This window comes from Dendrobium catenatum, unplaced genomic scaffold (assembly GCF_001605985.2).
Source record: "Dendrobium catenatum unplaced genomic scaffold, ASM160598v2 fragScaff_scaffold_589, whole genome shotgun sequence".
Classification (NCBI taxonomy): Eukaryota; Viridiplantae; Streptophyta; class Magnoliopsida; order Asparagales; family Orchidaceae; genus Dendrobium; species Dendrobium catenatum.
Genome location: NW_021319051.1, coordinates 132,804 through 148,527, shown reverse-complemented (window position 1 = coordinate 148,527; position 15,724 = coordinate 132,804). Strand labels below are relative to the sequence as shown.

General features: G+C 36.0%; 1 protein-coding gene across 4 annotated transcripts in view; it reads left to right on the top strand.

Annotated features, from left to right (window-relative positions):
• LOC110099463 (short integuments 2, mitochondrial) overlaps nt 1-15,724 on the top strand; it is a 79,406-nt gene that overhangs the window by 50,734 nt on the left and 12,948 nt on the right. For all 4 annotated transcript variants that reach the window (XM_020826629.2, XM_020826637.2, XM_028694891.1 and 1 more), the window contains one exon: nt 6,212-6,308. In XM_020826629.2, coding sequence (XP_020682288.1) covers nt 6,212-6,308 — 97 coding nt within the window. The remainder of the gene's footprint in view (nt 1-6,211; nt 6,309-15,724) is intronic.

The window sequence follows — 15,724 nt, the reverse complement described above, 5'->3', positions numbered from 1 at the left end:
AGAAGGGGGGGGCGGCTAGGAGAGATTTTAGGGAGGTGTTAATGGGAAATTAGAAGCTAAATTGCAAGGAGAAGAGGATAGGGGGGCCGGCCATATGGGGAAGGGATATAAGTTTCTAGGTTCAATGTATATGGGCTCAAAGACTTAAATAATAATTAGGATTAAATCTGAAATTATATTTCAGATTTGATTTAATTTGGCGAGGCTTCCTAATTGGGATTTAACAATAGTGGAAAGTATTTGAAATTCAAAATTTAATTGAATTCAAATAAGTACACTTTCCTATATGTCATTGGGATATTTTAGGAAAGTAATCAGAAGCCATTTGAATTTGAAATTCAAATTAATGGGTGAAGGTGGCTGGCAGCTAGAAGGGTTTCGGGAGGTGTGCCGACGGTGGAAGGGGTGGAACCCGACGGCTGTAGGGGTGGGTGGGGTCGCCGGCGGCTTGGGATGATGGGGATGGGGCCGGCAGGTTATGGAGGGGAGGGGAAAGGCTAATGAAGAACTTGGCCGGTGGCGAGGAGAGAGAGCTTTGGGTGGTGGCGGGTATAAGAGGAAGGAAAATAAAAGAAAAAAAATAGAGAAAACCAAAAGCTCACCCGAATGGGCTATTGGGTACTTCGTTTGAGCCTCTCCTAGACTTCACCTCTCCTCTCAAGAGTTCACAAATCAAGAACTCAGAATCATTCATTCATCATTAACCTCATACAAAGCAAAGAACTTTATATATATAGGCCTCAACAATAAAAAAAAGAAGAAAGACTCAAATGCCCTCAGGGCTACAATAAGAACTCACTACCCATAGGGGTAAAATAGAAAAATTGAAATGCAAAATAAACAAAACATAAAATACATCAGAAGTAAAGGCTCCGAATCGTAGCCGTCGATCTACGATTCCGTCGATGGTACACATGTCAAAATCTCTGACTGATGTCCTCATCAATGACACTTGTACATCTTTATCGGTGAAAGATCATTTGAGAATGAGCATAGTGAAATGCAAGCTTACTGACAAAGTATTAGTCTCAAAGATTGACTTTACGAGCTTTTATATAAGGGGTGACATCAAGAGCTTGTAATTTGTAATGAATTTTCTTCATAAAATATATTATAGGCTAAATGCAAACATAAAATAGAATTTATTCTTGCAATTTAGATTTGATGTATGAATCTCCGTCATAAGATTTAAGTTTTGTCAAATCTACTTTTTTGTAAGGAGTATCAGACTTAAAATGTGGCTCTTAGGAGCCTAGACTATTGGTAGGACAGCCTGCCTGAGAATATGCCTATTTGTTGATGAAAAGAAAGAGTTGGTGAGTTTAAAAATCATTACATACTTTTCATGATGATTACATACGTTTTGAGATGATGAAGTTCATATTCATATTATGCTTACTTCACTTAGCACTCTCAAATGTTAAATTTGTTATTTTAGCCAGAGCACATGCTGACTACTTTGGATTTGGCGCTTATGCATGTACTTGCACAATACACTAGCACATTTCTTGATGCATGTGTGATGCCCACTTCTATAATTTTTTGATGCATTTGCGCATTTTTTAATGTGTTTGTATGATTTTTAGCATACTTACAAAGTGAATTTACATGATGCATTTATGCTCTTGTATAGTTTTATTGTATACTTGTAGAATGTGTAGTTAAAATTGCTTTCTATGATTTAATGAGTCATACATGCCCTGCAAAAATAGTTGTGCGACCTTTGATGCACAACAAGGCATTGATTTATATCGTTAGGAATGTTTCATTCATGAGGGATTTGTTTATGGAAAATCTTATTTGTTCATGGGGCATGTATAGGTTTATTAATATGCACATCACTTGAGACACATACACTCCTGACATGCAATATGTTGGACCACTTTACTTTGTTTGAAATACTCAAATAAATGCATTGTTTTTTAAACGGTCACATGACTTGCTTTTAAGTTCATTATTGCTCCCATTTTGTTTGTTTGTGCATGTATCCTTGATTTGATTACGAGTGCCATAAATTGGAATCTTTCGTATACTTTTTTAATAGCAATATATCTTTATGTGGTTTGTATTTTACTCAGAAGGGTCCTTGTTATATATAGGAGCTAATTTGATTCATTTTTATTCTTATTTTGTTTCATTGAGTGTATTTTAAGGGTTCCCAGTGTTCAGGAGAGTTTTTTTTATAGTGTAGTCATGTTTTGTGCTCAAAAGTGAGCTTTTAGGTTTATCATGACTCTTATAAGTTAAGTTTATTTTCAATCATTGCTGCATTTTTTATCATTTTTTTATTTTTAATTTTATCTTTATTTTGCAATTTGTGCTAATTCATTTTATCATATTTACCACGGGTATGGTCTAGAATATTCTTTTATTTTATTGTTTTGAGTTTTATGTATACTCGATTCACTATAAATTTAAGCAGCATCTCGACGTCACTACGACACCCCACAATAACACCCACTAGCAAACAAAAGGTGTAATAGGGAAAAACATAAACATTATTAGAACTCCACTTAAAAAAAAATCTTTAATCATTTCCATAAAGATATTCCATTCACAAAACAACATATATTTTGAATAAACGAAAGCATATATACTGTCTCATTTATATCATAAATATCATTATAGAGCCACTAAAAAATTCAAAACAATAAATTGATTAACAATCTATATAATTTTGTTGTAGACTTACTAACTCTGTTACACAATAGAATATAAAGCAAAAGATACTTGATCCTAATCTACTTCTACTTTTTCTTTGCCCTTTTCATGTGACAACAACCAGAATAAAAACTGGTGTGTTATGAAACTCATAAAATTATGTATAAGAAATTAAATGAGGGATATTAAACTAATAAAATAATTGTAAAACAACTTAAAATATATTCAGGATCAATTTTCATTTTATTTGATGCCTGCGCTAATGTCAATATTAGTTATCTCAGGTTCTGGCTATAATTTTATATATTATTTGCTTTTATAACTTTTATCATAATATTTAATTGAGTCTAGGTAAAACCTGACATTATCTCTATTGAACTATATTGAGCTCCCTTTTGTCTAATTAGGATCCCTTTTCCTCACCTGCTTAGCAGGTTTTATTTCATTTCAATGCCAACCTTTTTTCTAATATGATATTTATCAGTCTTCAAAGTTAATGCACTGATACTTGATTTGTCATATTTCATGCTTACTATACAAGATACATCTTCTACACTGCTTTCATTAAAAGAATAAGTATGCATTACATAACTTAGTGCTTTCTTTCCAACATATTTTCAATTAGGAAAATATTTATCTAATCCTTCTATATCTAATTTTAAACATATGGTTATTCATACCTATAAACATATGGTTATTCATACTTGAACACTTGGCTGTGAACATAGCCCAAGCAAAATCATTAACTTTAATGCATGTTTTCCTTTAATACAGTTAAATACAAATGTACAAGTCTATAAATGATAGCTTTTGCTTTTTAAATTAAAATTGCATTACTTTCCTTTTTGACGAATTGTCTTTACGAATCCAACACCTCGTACCCTTTTTCTTTTGTAAATTACCTACGATTCACCTCTCCATTTTTAATAATTTCTACAATCTATTATTCAATAAATTGCATAAAATCAAGTTATACTAACATAACAATTTACATCGTAACCTCCTCTCAGCATATACCCGATGAATCCTAAAATACAATTGAATATAATTTCCTTAGAAACTTGCACTAACCTTTGAAAATCTATTCGAGCACTTTAAAATAATCAAATTGCTTACTTCGATGTCTTCTCCCCTCAAATTTTCCTTCTATTTTCCTCTTCAACAACAATGACAACATTAAGCCTTTGTCCCACTACGTGGGGTCGGCTACATGAATCTTTTTTCGCCATTGTGTCCTGTTAAAAGTCAAATTCTCATTTAAATCTAACAGAGAAAGATCATTTCTAATATTTTCTAACCAAGTCTTTTTAGGTCTACCTCTATCTTTCTTAACATAAGTCAAATGCAATACCTCAACTTTCCTAACCGAGTAATCGGAAGGCCTCCATTTAATGTGACCAAACCATTTAAGATGACTCTCTCTAATCTTATCTTTTAGTGGAGCTACCCCAACCTTTTCACGTATATGCTCATTTCGTATCCTATCTCTAAGGGTAAAGCCACTCATCGACCTAAACATCCTCATCTCTGCAACACTTAACTTAGTATTATGCTTCTCTTTTAATTGCCAACATTTAGCTCCATAAAGCGTTGCTGGTCTCATCACCATCTTATAGAATTTTCCCTTAAGTTTGAGGCGGACTTTTCTATCTCACAACAAGCTCGATGCATTCCTCCACTTCAACCATCCAACTTGAATTCTACTAATAATATCCCCATCTATTTCATCATCATTTTGAGCAATAGATCCAAGATATCTAAAACTTGTACTCGTATTAATGACTTGATCCCCCAAAATCACAATCCCCTCACTAGCTCTATTACTAGTAAAATTATACTCCATATATTCAGTTTTAGATCTACTCAAGCGAAAATCTTTAGACTCTAAGGTTGACCTTCATAATTTAGGTTTACCTGTAACTCTCTCTAGTCTTATTAACAAGAAGAATATCATCAGCAAAAAACATACACCAAGTTAAATCCTCTTGCAAATTTCTAGTGAGAAGGTCAACTCCAAGTTACACCTATGACTAAAGCAAAAAGATATGGACTTAAGACTAATCCTTGTTGTAATCCATCTGAAATCGGAAAATACTTGGTCAAACCACCTTGTGTTTAAACACAAGTAATAGCTCCTGCATACATATCTGTAATGATTTGAATATAAGCGTTATTAATTTTTTCTTTCCTCTTCATCCACTGAAAATTCCTCACTGTCACTATTACCTCACATCCATGGTTCTCCCAGAGCAACTGCTCTCACACGATATAGTTTCCTCATGTTTACCCGATCACTGTTTCCGCTCCAGTGTTCCGCACCACCTTAACTTCACATGCAACCAAACTTCCTCCTTTAACAGATGCTCGAAGGACCGAATGGAAGAGCAGATCACGGGATTTCTCTAATATGCTAATGCAAATACATTCCCATCCTTTTGATCATGATCGACTAATGCTTGTTCGATTATGTGAGTGGCTGAGTGGAATACATAAATACTATTAATTAATATGTTAGGATTGCAGTCTAATTAACATTATTTTAATCATTAATTGTAAATTATTGAATTTATAGTAATTTTTAATTTCTTAGTCATTTAACAATAACTGCTAATGGAAATTAATAGAACAATAATTTATTTGTTAACATAAATTTATTGCTAATAGTAATTAAAAGTAATTATAAATTAAACTTTTAGGAAAAATTAATTTGTTGGAAATTTTAATAGAAGTTAATAATTCGGGGCTAATTTAATTAAGCAAAAATTTTTAATATTATTTTAAATTTGGGTTATTACAGTCACTCTCCTATAGGGGCATCTAGGGAGAGTCTAGGTCTTCCCACGACTCTAAAAAAGACGTACATGATTGTTGTCATAAAATTGCAGCTGCAAGTTTTTCTATTCCACCGTACTAAGAAAAAATTAAATGGTTCATAATAACTATGTGAGTTTTTTTGAAGTACCTATTTTTAATGACTACTCATGCGTGCAAGTACTTGTTTTCATTGTATTCGGTCAGGTTGACCTCATAGTACTTATTGAGGTCAACACTTAAAAAGCAGTACTTTGGCACTTCATTTAGCAGCTAGCCCGAATGCTATGCGAAGACCGCATCATAACAAATATTCTTTTTAATGAGATTGAAACTCAAACTAACTTTTAGTTGAAGGTGCTTAATGGACAAAAGGTTTCAAGTTTTAAGTGTTGTTCTCGTGAGACAAAATATTTGCTAAATAATATTTGTTTGGCTTCACTACCATCTTCTATCTTGAATTTGAGTGACCAAAAGAAGTACCTTTTCTACAAATTGCTCTATTTGTAATCTGACAAAAGAAAGGTGGGAAACCAATGTTGGAATTGAGTACTCAAAAGCTTATACTTTTATTTTTAATTATCCCAGTTATTTTCTTTCTTGTTTTTTTCGGGCCTTGGTCTTGGATACTAAATCCAGCAGCAAAAAGTATCACATAACGAATTTTTTTGTACCACAGGTTTATTTGTGTTAATGATGATAACTGGGTATGCTGATACTTGGTTCAATTTACTCGCAGATTGCCAATCAGCCTAGCATTTATGTTCTGGACACCCCAGGCGTGCTGGCGCCTAGCATTCCAGACATTGAGACAGGCTTAAAGCTTGCTCTGACAGGTGTCTCCTGTCATGTTTTTATTATTTTGGCTATTGGCAAAGCTTGCTTTTACTATTATGTTATCCAATTGAACAATATCGTAGAAGGAAACCAAAGGGTGATAAAAGCTGAGTTGGTTTTTTTTTTTTGAAAGAAAAGAAAAATGCTTCATTAAAAACTATAAAAGGAAATTACATCCTAAAAGCATCCGATTCCTCCTTTAACAAATTGATAAAAGGAGGAATCTTATTCATAACTACATCTCAAATGAAAGAACTAAAACAAGCATAGTTAGCACAAAGATCGGCTAACTTATTACTTTCCCTATTAACACAATTAATGATAACAAAGTGGAAATCCTTAATAAAAGAAAGATCTCCCAACACACTTCCTCCTTTAGCCACCATTTTCTGAATGAAACTGATTACATTTTTATTATCCCCTTCATTGATTAACCCTTTGTAATCATACATCCAATCTTTCACCACATGCTTGACCGATAGGATTGCTTGAAGCTCCAATGAAGCAATATCCCAATGGACATAAGCATTGTCGAATGCCAATGAGAACCTCCCCTTGTGGTCTCGAAAAACTCCACCAATCCCAACCTTGTAGGAGTGAAATAGGGAAGCGTCTATATTAACTTTTATCCAATCAGGTGGAGGAGGATGCCAACAATTAAACAACCTCAACGGTTGATTAACATCCCCGATACCTGAGTTCAAACAAATGAAAGACTTATAAACTGCAGAATAACTTACAGCATTTGTTGCAATCATCATAGGGCTGGTAGCTTTCTTTTCATGAACATACAAATTCCTTGCTCTCCATGATAAGCAAATTGTATTGCAAAAGAGATTGACCATCCATTGATTTTGTGTATCCATCCATCTACAACATGAATCAAGAGAATTGAAAATAGGAATATTGAAACCTCATTTGTTTAAGTACTACATAACTTTTTTTAATTTGCTGCAACCAGTAACAATGTGATCAATGTCTTCCACCACCTCACATCCTCTTGGGCATTTATCATATCCTTGTAACCTTCTGTAACACAAAAACTGATTAGTTGGAATAGCCTTGTTAAGTACCCTCCACCTAAAGATTTCCACTCTAGGATTTAGTTTTGCATTTCCAACCGGAATAATTTGAATAGTCATCTCCCAATGCCTCAGTAGCTAGTGCAGAAATAGTCTTGCCAGAGATTTTATGGATGAAATCCAGATGATCTTCTATACAACCAGCTGAAATCTGAGTAGTGATAATCAGGTTCACAAGCTCTTCACCAAAGTATTTTTGAAGTTCATTCACATTCCAACCTCTGTTGCAAATAAATTTATCAACCGTTTGATTACTACCTCCCATTGGATTGACAAATGTAGGCCATTTATCAATGCATTTATCCAATAACCAAATGTCCTTAAAGACGTGAACTGATTTGCCATTTACAATTCTCCATTTGACTATAGGTTTAAGAAAATCACCTTCATTGCATATTAATTTCCAAGCCACCGAACCTCCTTTGGGAGAAGAATCTTCACAGAGAACTGATCCGTATTTTTGAAACAGAACCTTATGCATTAGCGAATCTCTTTCTTGGCTATATCTCCAAGCCAACTTGGCCCTTAATGGGCCAGTTTTTTTAGAACAGGAGTTAATTCCTTGAGCACCAAATTTTTTTGGCCTGCACATGAAATCCCAGCTCACATAATATAGTCCCACGCCTCCATCCTTTTTATTCCATATAAAGCTTCTACACAACTTATCAAATTCATTCAAAACACACTTTTGAACCAAAGAGAGAGTAGAGTGAAAGGTTGGATATGAGAGAAAAACCGATTTTACCAAAGTAATTCTACCGACCAAGGAAATTAATTTTCCACCCCATACATTCAACATACTAAAGGCTTTGTCTAAAATGAATTGGTAATCTGCTATTACCATTCTCCTTAATGCCACTTTGATACCCAAATAAGAAAATTCCTGGATTTCCTTGAATTCCATGATTCTATATATTGCTTTTCTCTTCCTTCTCCTCACTAATTTCACAAACAGAATTCCTGATTTATTGATGTTCAACTTTTGTCCCGTCCATCCACAAAAGTCCATAAGAATGCATTTAATTTCCTTAACCATTTTAATTTTTGCTTCAAAGAAAATGATTATATCATCGGCGTAGAGTTAATAAGAAACTTTAGGCCCCTTGGGAGAATTACCAATCCCAACTGAATTGCCCTTTTGTAGAAAAGCATTTGAAAGTAGTTGTTCACACATAATAAACAAGAAAGGAGATAAAGGGCAACCTTGACGAAACCCGCTCTTAGCTTCAATCCAATTAGTAAAGTTCCCATTGATTAACAAAGAAATTTTAGGGAAATAAACACAATCCAAAATGAGATTAGCAAACTTGATAGGAAACCCAAAATAATCCATTACTTTAACCAATGTAGGCCACCCCATTGAGTCATATGCTTGCTCCATATCAATCTTGAATGAGACTAAACCTTTAATAGATTTTGAATGCCTAAACTTGTGGAAGATTTCTTGAGCCACCAATATATGATTCGAGAGCGACCTCCCTTTCAAAAAAGCCACTTGCTCTTCCGAAATTAACTTAGTAATAACAAGCAACAACCTATTTAAAAGCATCTTTGCCACAATTTTATAAACCGAATTGCAAAGACTTATAGGTCTAAAATTAGATGGAGACAAAGGGTTTTTATCCTTTGGGATCAAAACTATAATAGTGTATTTCAATTTTTCATTCATCTTCCCACAATTGAAAAAGTGACCCATAGCATTCCATAAGTCATACTTGGTAATATGCCAATATGATTTAAAAAAAGAATATGACATATCATCATGTTCCGAAGCAATATTCCCACCATGTTCCTTGATAACCTTCTCCATTTCTTCAAAAGAAAAATCTCTACTCAACATATTCATATCTTCTTCATTTAAAGACTTCCACGGTTTAGGCCAACCCTCCATAGAACATCTCCTATCTTTCCATTTGTCTTTGAAGTAGCAGAATAATACCTCTTCAACTTGGTGCTGGTCTTCAACAATCAACCCGTTTTCATTCTTAATTTTGTGAATGAAGTTTGAATTTCTCCTTACACTATCATACACTTGAAAAAACCTTGAATTAGTATCTCCCTCAATGAGCCATTTAACCTTAGCTCGCTGCCTCCACCATGTGTTGATCCGAGCCAATGATGAATTCAAATCATCAATTTTCAACTTCAAAAGCCACCGATCTTCCTTTGAGAGAAACCGACCTCTGCTTCCTTGTTTTGCAATTCCAGAATTGTTTCTTTCAATACCTCTTTTGATTGATTTAGTGCCTTAAATTTAGCTTTACTCCAATAATACAAATCTTTCAAGGAACTTTTCATTTCCTGATTCAGAACTTGAGAGGGATCACCATTAGTTTTTTTTCCTCCATGATTCCCTGACCACTGCCATAGAAGCTGGAATAGATGTCCATACATCTTCGAATTTGATCATCTTCTTATATGATGGTTTAAATTCCAATAAATTTAACAAAATTGGAAAATGATCTGAAGCAAGTCTAGCCAAATGCCTCACCATCAAACGGTGAGAAGAGTTCAAAGCAGCTGCGTTAAGAAGACATCTATCTAAGTTCTTAAGAATCATTTCAGCTCCTTTTTTGTTATTTCACCAAGTATACTTGAGCCCAACACATGCAACCTCATGTAAATCATTACAAGATATAAAGGTCTTCATTTCCTTCGGACCAAGGGAAAAAGCAAATCTTTTACCCCTCTTTTTATCCTCCTTAGATAACAAGCAATTGAAATCGCCACCCACCACCATAGGTGTATATTTTGACAAATGATTTTCCAATCTCTCCCATAAGGACCTCTTTTTATAAACATCCTTGCTCCCATATACTGTCGCAATTCTCCTTAAGCCCTTGTTGAACGAAGCCATGTTATGTTTCCATAACACCATAATACCTCCCAATAATCCTTCAGAAGGAACATGAAAAAAATCCCATTCATCACCTATCAACATATTAACAATCTTCTTGTCAACCAAGGACAATTTAGTTTCAACCAAACCAAGAAAGAAAACCCCATGATCCCTTATAAACTCCTTCACATATAGAGAAGCTTTACTTTTCCTAGCTCTACAATTCCAAAATCCGATGGAAGACATTATTGAACTAGAGGGGATAGATTCCCCAACTTCTCCTTCACATCTCCTTCCAATCTCCTACTTCTTGGCACCAATTTAATGGGTCCCAAGCTATGTTGCACCGATACACCTATTTATGAAGGCGTGCTGTATCCGATACACCGATACACGGATACACCTCCGATACTCCGGTCGCCGCAGTCGTATATTTATTTGATGATTCGAACCCTGTGGCTCCTATTGATCCGCATAAAAAGATCGGGTTCAAACTTGAATTCACTTATTGACCCGTGCAGCATCCCTAGACGCCACGTGTGTACTAATAACACGCTCGCCGGGGACCTTGCATGTTTATTATACATCCCCTTATGTGTACCTATGTGTATACAAATTATGGTGCACGTGCATGGGGCATTTTAGACATTTGCGAGTCTTTTAAGATGGCTCGTAGAAGTTCATTTTGTTGTAGTCTTTTTAGTATTTGCTTGTGGATAGTACTTGGCATATGTGAAGGAGCTTTCTACAATAATTCTTAGCTATTTCCATTTGTTTTGTAGTCCTTTGGCAATTTGCTCTTGATGACACTTAGTGTACATGACGGGTCTTCTACAGCGATATGTAGGAGCTTGCATTTTGCTATATGTCACATGTCTTCACTTGTAACCTCCTATTCATATTCATAGGTGGGTTATACATTTTGTCGCAATTTTTTATATGTATTCATAGGTGAACTACTATATGAATGATAAGTCTTCTATATTTACTCGTGGGTGCTCACACATATTATAGATATGTCGTACTTATTGATACAGAACACTTTGTATGCTGACATTTATATTGTATTCTTGAAGAAATTCAACATCTATTGGAGATTTCATGTTATTAATTGCAAGCAAGTTACACCATGAGCTCTTCATCTGTTCATTGGCACTCAATTGTGCATTGCAATTCGTTGAGCTTATTGCATGTCTTTCATGCTTCATTCATGGACCTCTCCTTCAGTTTCATTAGTTGGAACCATTTGTCTACTAGCCTTCTTCTTATTTGTAACAAGTCCCCTTCCGTTCGGGCCCCTAAGCTCTTAGCTTGTTCTTATAAGCTAGTGTTTTCTTAACCATGTTTAAGGCCTCATTCACAAACGCTACGTCATCTGCAAAATCAACATCTTGATAGCAAATCCATTGCTGCATCATCTATGAATTAACTAATTCATCCAGTTAACTTCAATCAAGTTGAATCAATCTAGCAATGTTCGTGAAGACTTTTGAGCTTCAAAAGTTATCTTTTTAGTGCTATAATGGAACCATTGAGGACATATGACAAGATACTTATTTATTATTGCTGATGATGTTGATGCTTTCCCTTTCTTATCTTCTTCCAGGAGATAGATTTGTCGTTCATTACCCTCACTTGAGATGGATTTCATATTCATCCTCTTCACTTAGACGAATTTCTCATTCATTACTCCTATTTGGAATGAATTTCAATTGTCTTATAATACAGTTAATAATTCCCAATTCTTCCACCAACAATATTTAGAATCTCTAGAATAAAATTCCCCTCAATAGAAGACAAGTGGCGTAGTATAATTCCATCTCAACTCTCAGTCATGAGTTGTGGTCACTCATAGGTGACTTGTTGCACTCATTGTAGACTCCCTTGTTTCATGAATAGATCACTGCATTGTAAATTCCTTGCATCAAGAGTATGAATGATATCTTTTCCAAATCTTTCTTGCATTATTTTGTATGATGCTACATTCATTGTATATGGATTGTTGTTTTTCATGGGGATTTATTGTTATGTCTAGTGTGCACCTCTTGTACATGTTAGTAGGATGGTGGATAGTATTATAACAAGTCTTTGATTTTCATCCTCACTGTATGTTAACCATCGCCTTTATGCCTTGCTAACGAACGTATCATGTAACAGCTCATTGGTTGATTGATATGAACATTGTTGCTTGTTGGTATTTACACCTTAGCTGATACAATTTCCATATCCATTGGAGGTTGGCACTGCTGCTTATAAGCAAAATGACACTTCTTTGTTCATGTGAGTGACATGCGCAAATTTTTTTTTTTGACAACTTCATTTTGATCTTTGTTTGAATAATAATAACTGTCACTTATTGTTTGCATACTTTGTTGTGATTGAGCATTCATTAATTTAAAGTTCATTTATTGTTTGAATTCAAGTCTTGTTCCCAACAGTCCATTCAAGTTCCTTGCAAGTTCCTTGCCTGAGTTCAATCACATGTCCAAGTCCCCTGTGGTCCAACATTGATTCAAGTTTACTGTCATCTGGTTCAAGTTCAATCCATTGTATATGTTCGAGTCCAAGTTAAAACTTCTTGCACCAAGCTTATTTGAGTTCAAGTCCTTTATGTTCATTTGAATCCTTGCAATTGTATTCAAATTAAGTTCTTATGTAGTCCCAAGATTGGTTCAAGTCCTTGTGCTCAATCAAGTTTAACATTTCTTGGTTAAGTTTTGCTTTAAATATTTAACTTGAATATTCAAATTTGAAATTAGTTTACTTACTATTCAAGTTCAACTCATTTGTTATTTGAGTTATGTTCAACTTTAAGCTCGAGTCCAAGCCCTATTTTCGTTCAAGTCCTTGTGCGCTTAAGATGAAATTTTGTCAGTCACTCGGCGTCTCCCCCGTTTAGGAAAAATATTGGGAGACTAGCCTTCCCCTCGATGCCACATGGGCGCTTCAGGTAGATGCCCATAAACATCATGGCTGCATTTTCTTATAAACCCTACTATGCTACATGAGCACATTGGGGTCTCTGGAACCTGTTGAAAAGAGCACAATCATTTCCCCATGTATGGGTACTTATTTTTCATCCCCCCTCACGCTACATGAGCGCTCCGGGGATGACCCACCTCGTCGCAAGCGACGCACCGGTTTTTCTCCCCCCATGCTACGTGAGCACTTATGGAGGTTTGTCAGCTCGTCGTAAGCCTCAAGAGTAGGATTTTTTTTTGAGTTAGAAATTATACCTTCGCAAACGGACCGGCGGTGCTGGCTTAAATTTGCATTTAGATTAGTCCCTCTGTTCAGCATATTTATGGGATTAGGCCGAAGAAGCGCGTGAATGGGAAGAAAATTACCTTTATAGCATGCGAGCTCCTGTTGTTGCTTCCGGTTAAAATTTTGTAACTTTCGCTCCAATAGGAAGAGAAAGTCGTCGAAGGTGTGAAGTCAAATAACAACGAATGAGTCGAAGAAGCGACTCGTGCCTCACAGGATTCGGCCAAAGAAGCTTGCGATTGGGAGAAAGCTACCTTCTCAGCCACCGAGCTCCCATTGTTGCTTCCCATCAAAATGCTGTAACTTCCGGTCCGACGACAAGGGAACATCGTCGAAGGAGGTAGGGCACCTATCCTCTCTCTCTTTCTCTCTCTCTCCCTCTCTCTTTGGGTCGGAGATGGGTTTTTGGCATCGGCAAGAGAGACGGAGCTTTTGCGTGATGGAGGAATGAAATAGCAATGATATGGGCTTTTACGTGAGGGAGGAATGAAACAGCAATGACAGGAGATTTTGCGTGAGGGAGGAATGAAACAGCATTGACAGGGGCTTTGGCGCTTGTGTAAAAAAAAATAGGGACCCCAACGAAGGAGAGCTTCTCATTTTAAAGGCGTGAAAGGAAGCTTTGTCGAGGCGAATCGTGCTTGGTTGACTCTGAGCGGCGCCAAATGTAGGGTATGGTAGGATTTCAACAGCGATTCGGGTATGGGTAGCGATTAGGTAATGATTCAACTCCCCTTTTTTATATTTTCCTTTTATCTGTTTTGGTTTGGTCGTAGTGTGAAGGTTAACAAAGAGTCATCCTCATTTTCATTTAAAATTGTCAGTCCCTTATTTCCTCACAAAAATGAGACCTCTTCCATTTTTTTCCTGATCAGCCGCCTATTCTCCTAATGTTTTAGGAGCTTTGACATGTGGGCTCCAAAAATTCCGCCCCGGCCTTCGCTCGCTGATTGTTTTTTCTTCGGCGAAGGAGTTTTAATAGAATTAAGTTTCGGGGTAAATTTTGGGAAGGTAGATGGGTTTGTAGATAAGACACTACCCAGAGATTTCACACTCATTTTGTGAGAACTTTATGATATGAGTTCTGGTTTCCTAGAGGCGCAAGCCCCTATAGTTAATTACCCCTCCCGATAACAAGAGAAAACTTTTGATTAAGGCTAGTCGTCGGTCAGATACGTAGTATCAGGCATATAGTAGCAGCATGGGCAATCAGAATTTGGAAATTTGAAGATTTTGGACAATTTGATATTTAACATAAAAATTGCACCATCTTGCACTTAAAGCGGATGGTGGGAGAATGGATGATGGACCCGATCAAGATCCCATAGTTTCGTCGTCCCGGCCCATTGTGGTCCCTGGTCTACTTTGTCAGAGGAGGTAGTCGACCCACCTGACAGAAGGATCCTTGTCAACAGCCATGGGTTGCTTCGTCCAAGGAGACCTTGTATACCTGGGGTGGGTATTTGTCTAAGGGGACAAATTTGAATCCACCTTAGCTAATAGAGGGCTTTGTGTCCTATCGATCATATCCTATTGATTCATATCTCAAGGATGTGATGCGACTAAGAAGCGTATTGGCTCTGGCCATAACCAGTATTTCGTGGTGCCATTTGGCTGCAAAACCACTCGGTTCAGAGGGCCCCGGGTCATAACCGTTTATCCTGCGGTGCCATTTGGAGGCAAAATCGCCGGCCATAGAACACGTACCACTTTCTAATTGGCAGGAGACTATTTGAGAATGGATCCTAGTGATATTTTTGACTAGCCATTTAGCTCTTTGTGAGTTGAAGTTATATTTGAATTTATCCACCTCGGCAAATTATTGCGGAGGATGGATGAAATATTGCTTTAAGTATTGGATGGTTGATTTCAATTTTAAATAATTTTTTATTTTGGGATTTTGATGATTTTTGGATTTCAAAACTCGTGGAGTTTTGGATTTTGATGGGCATTTGAAGTATTTGGAATGGACCAAGGTTTTAAAAGGCGAAATCGGGAATGAGGCGTTTTTTCTAAGCGAGGCGAGGCGTAAACCTCGAGGTGGATCGAGGCGTAAGCCTCAAAACGATTAAAATAAATTAATTTAAAATTATAAATAATAAAAAAATAACAGAATATTATGTCAACTATTAATTTGAAGATTTGTTTTAGGATAATATTAGTGGAATACAAGATTTAAAATAAACTCACTTAAAAATAAAACATCCCTTTAGGATCAAGACCCAAA